The sequence below is a fragment of the Panulirus ornatus genome, chromosome 1, assembly GCF_036320965.1.
Source record: "Panulirus ornatus isolate Po-2019 chromosome 1, ASM3632096v1, whole genome shotgun sequence".
NCBI classification, from domain to species: Eukaryota; Metazoa; Arthropoda; class Malacostraca; order Decapoda; family Palinuridae; genus Panulirus; species Panulirus ornatus.
In genome coordinates this window covers 29567515-29571352 of record NC_092224.1, presented here as the reverse complement: position 1 = coordinate 29571352, position 3838 = coordinate 29567515, and the positions used below count along the sequence as shown (strand labels likewise).

General features: G+C 46.7%; 1 protein-coding gene across 1 annotated transcript; it reads right to left on the bottom strand.

Annotated features, from left to right (window-relative positions):
* Positions 1-1347: 1347 nt before the first annotated feature.
* LOC139759975 (casein kinase I-like) lies at positions 1348-2307 on the bottom strand. Its single transcript, XM_071683103.1, has one exon. The coding sequence runs from the start codon at positions 2305-2307 to the stop codon at positions 1348-1350; it is 960 nt and encodes a 319-aa protein (XP_071539204.1).
* Between the last annotated feature and the right edge of the window lie 1531 nt (positions 2308-3838).

Below are 3838 nucleotides of genomic sequence, written 5' to 3'. Positions count from 1 at the left end.
GACGTTGCTGCGTTATTATTATCCCATAATGTAGGCTGGCCATAGCGAATGACACTGGATCCACCCTGACCAAGCTGTCCACCTGGGCTCCACACGGACATCCACCACCTGGATGGGTGTCCCACACATGCATCCACCATGAGCGAGTCGTCTATCTTGGCTCCACGTCCCGAGACGGTACGTGTCTGTGTGTATATATATGTATACGCTGAGATGTATAGGTATGTATATTTGCGTGTGTGGACGTGTATGTATATACATGTGTATGTGGGTGGGTTGGGCCATTCTTTCGTCTGTTTCCTTGTGCTACCTCCCTAACGCGGGAGACAGCGACAGGGTGGATTTAAGGCCCCCTGCTCCCTCCACTTTTGGTCGCCTTCTAAGACACGCAGGGAAAATGTGGGAAGTATTCTTTCTCCCCTATCCCCAGGGATAGTTTTGTATCAAGGACGTAAGAGAGGAGATTGGTTCCCAGTGAATGTAGGTTTGCGGCAAGGGGAGTGTCATGTCCCCATGGTCGTTTAATTTGTTTATGAATGGGGTTGTTAGGGAGGTAAATGCAAGAGTTTTGGAGACGGGGGCAAGTATGCAGTCTGTTGGGGACGAGAAGCCTGGGAAGTGAGTCAGTTGTTCGCCGATGATACAGCACTGGTGGCTGATTCGAGTGAGAAACTGCAGAAGTTGGTGATTGTTTCGAAAAGTGCGTGAAAGGAGAAATTTGAGAGTAAATATGAAGAGCAAGGTTATTACCTTAAGCAGGGTTGACGGACAAACTAGCTGGGGACAATGTATGTCTGAATGGAGAAAAATTGGATGGAGTGCAGTGTCTTACGCATCTGGGAGTGGATTTGGCAGCGAATGTACGAAGGAGGGTGGATGTGTTGGAAATGAAACGTTTGAGGACAATATGTGGTTTGAGGTGGTTTAATCGAGCAAGTAATATAAGGGTAAGAGATATGTGTGGAAACAGAAAGAGTGTGGTTGAGAGAGCAGAAGAGAGTGTGTTGAAATGGTTTAGACATATGGAGAGGATGAGTGAGGAAATCATGAATACAGTGTTAAGAATGAGTGCAGTGCTGAAGATAGATAGGACGAGAATTAAGAGAATAAGATGCTTTTTTTTATTTTTTTTTTTTTGGATTCAAAGAATCCTTTTTTTTTCTTTTCTTACTTAATATACTCTATAACTATACATTACTGTCCTTTAGTATAACACAACAAAAATAATTTCCACTTTATAGCATAAACAATATCTGTTTATCCTACGACCCTTTAAAATCATCATCCAGTACAGGAAGTAGCCATTCATTCCGCATGGTGCTGAGGCAACCTCGCCCGTCACCTCCGTCACATAACGTCAACAGCTTCGACGATGACTTCAAGCTGTTTAATCAGGGCGCTGAGGGTGGGTCGGTCTGCGGGACGCTCCTTCATGGCAAACTTCTGAAGCACGGTCAGGGCACCACTAATCTCGCGGTTGTACACCCTTTTGCTGACGTTGGCAATCACATCACCAAATGAGTACACGTCGCTTGCTCGAGTAGCCGGCTTTCCCGCGTACAACTCGGGGGCATACCAGCATCGCCTAACCCTTCGTTTGCCGGAGGGCCACAGGACTTTTCCAAGCCTGGTGCTGAGGCCATAGTCAATGATGTGGATGTCAACATTTTTGGAAACGCCAACAGTTATGTTGTTCACTTTCAGGTCATTGTGGGCGTAACCCTTCTCGTGGATTTCGTCAAGTTTCTGGGCCACGAGCATGAGCGTTCGGACAGCTTCCTGCTGAGTGCATTCCTTTATATACTGGTCGTAAGTCTGGCCAGTGTAGGTCATTATCACCTTGGCAGGCACCAGGCTAAGTCCATGTATCTCGGGGGCTCCTCCAGCGCCTGCTAGGTCACGCTGAATCCTGATTTCTTTCAACAATCCACGAATGTTCACTCCCCTCAGGAGAGTCTTCATGACCCTGGTATGACCCTTGAAGTACACCAAGTCCACACTCCCGTTCCCTCCTCTCCCAAGCGTCCTTATGTGACGCACGACATCGATATTGGGACGTATGACGAGGTTGCGTTCATCTGCACTGAGAACAGGGACGCGTTTATTTTTCTTGTCGACTTCAACGAAAGAAATGGAGCTGAACGAGTCGCTGTCTGCCTGTTCAACCTGAAGGCAGCGAGGAGCGAGGCGCATCTGCTTCTGAACACGTCGGATGAGGGGGACATCGTGAGGCACCATCCCCAATCCCTCCTGCACCAGGGCCAGCACTTCGTACAGGCGGTCGATAATGCTTGTAAGAACAAACATTTCGTTATATCTCTGAGATCAAGACTCAATCAACTTGACGAAGTAAACTCGGGTAGCCCAGTACAGACAAAAATATAGTGAAGCAGAAATATAGGAAAGTCTTTTCTTCCGAGAAACCTTGATTCAGCCGGATAAGGAGTGAGGATGAGGGTGTAGTGAACATGATCGATTGTGTCGAGGGTGTATCGAAGACAAGGGTTGCAGTGAAGATCCGAGTGTAGTGAAGATAAAATGTGTTGTGAAGATCAAGAGGGCTAGTGTTTGTGAGAGTGTAGAGAAGATGTGGGTGTAGTGAAGATAAAGTGTGTAGTGAAGATCCGAGTGTAGTGAAGATAAAATGTGTTGTGAAGATCAAGAGGGATAGTGTTTTGTGAGAGTGTAGAGAAGATGGGGGTGTAGTGAAGATAAAGTGTGTAGTGAAGATCCGAGTTTAGTGATGATAAAATGTGTAGTGAAGATCAAGAGGGCTGGCTAGTGTTTGTGAGAGTGTAGAGAAGATGTGGGTGTAGTGAAGATAAAGTGTGTAGTGAAGATGGGGGCGGAGGGGTTAGCGTAAGTGAGAGCGTAGAGAAGAGGGTGCAGTGACGTTGTGTAGTGAGTACGAGCCTCAGCCAGGTACCTATTTTATAGACCAACTCCTACATGAACAGTTGAGTCGACTGTGAACCGACTGCCGCAACCACGACTCGAACTTGATGTGATCGACCTTGGATGGCCCGTCAGAAAGGCTTTAAACCGATACAAAAAAAAAAAAAAAATAAAAGCATTTCTTTACAAAAAAAAAAAAAGGTCAGTAAACTCTGGAATAAGGTGCCTCTCAATGTCACAAATGCCAGAACAATAGACTCGTGTGAGGTGAAAGTAGTAGAGGAATATTTCCATTACGTAAATCGTCAATATCTTGACACAGACGAAGAAAGATTCTCTTTTATTTTCAGATATTTCTGACAAAGGCCAAAAGATCGAATCCTGGTTGCGGCAGTCGGTTCACAGTCGACTCAGCTGTTCATCTAGGAGTTGGTCTATAAAATAGGTACCTGGCTGAGGCTCGTACTCTCTCTCTCTCTCTCTCTCTCTCTCTCTCTCTCTCTCTCTCTCTCTCTCTCTCTCTCTCTCTCTCTTCTGCTGCAGAAACAATTACCTCCCATACTATGAGAATCAAATCCCCTTGCCCAGTCTTGTATGCTGCTCATTAAAGAAACTCTGCCTCCTTATAAGATGGCCAGGGTCAAGGTCAGGGTTAGTGTCAGGGTCGGGGCCAGGTAGTGTCACAAGAGGCGTGAGGGCCTGAGTCAGGGGTCAGGGTCAAGCGTTGCTAGACCCGAGGAGGTTGAAGCCTCACTGGACCAGGAGGTCGGGGTTGACTTCCACCATAACAACAGAATCAGGAGTCACCACTACACTTACCGGGTCCTACTCCTCACTGCTGATCGAAGCCTTTAGTATTAACTTCGACTCCCTCCAATGATCCATCCCGCGATCACTTCCCCCACTCTTCCAATTTCCTTTACCGACACCAGAACCTTTAAGA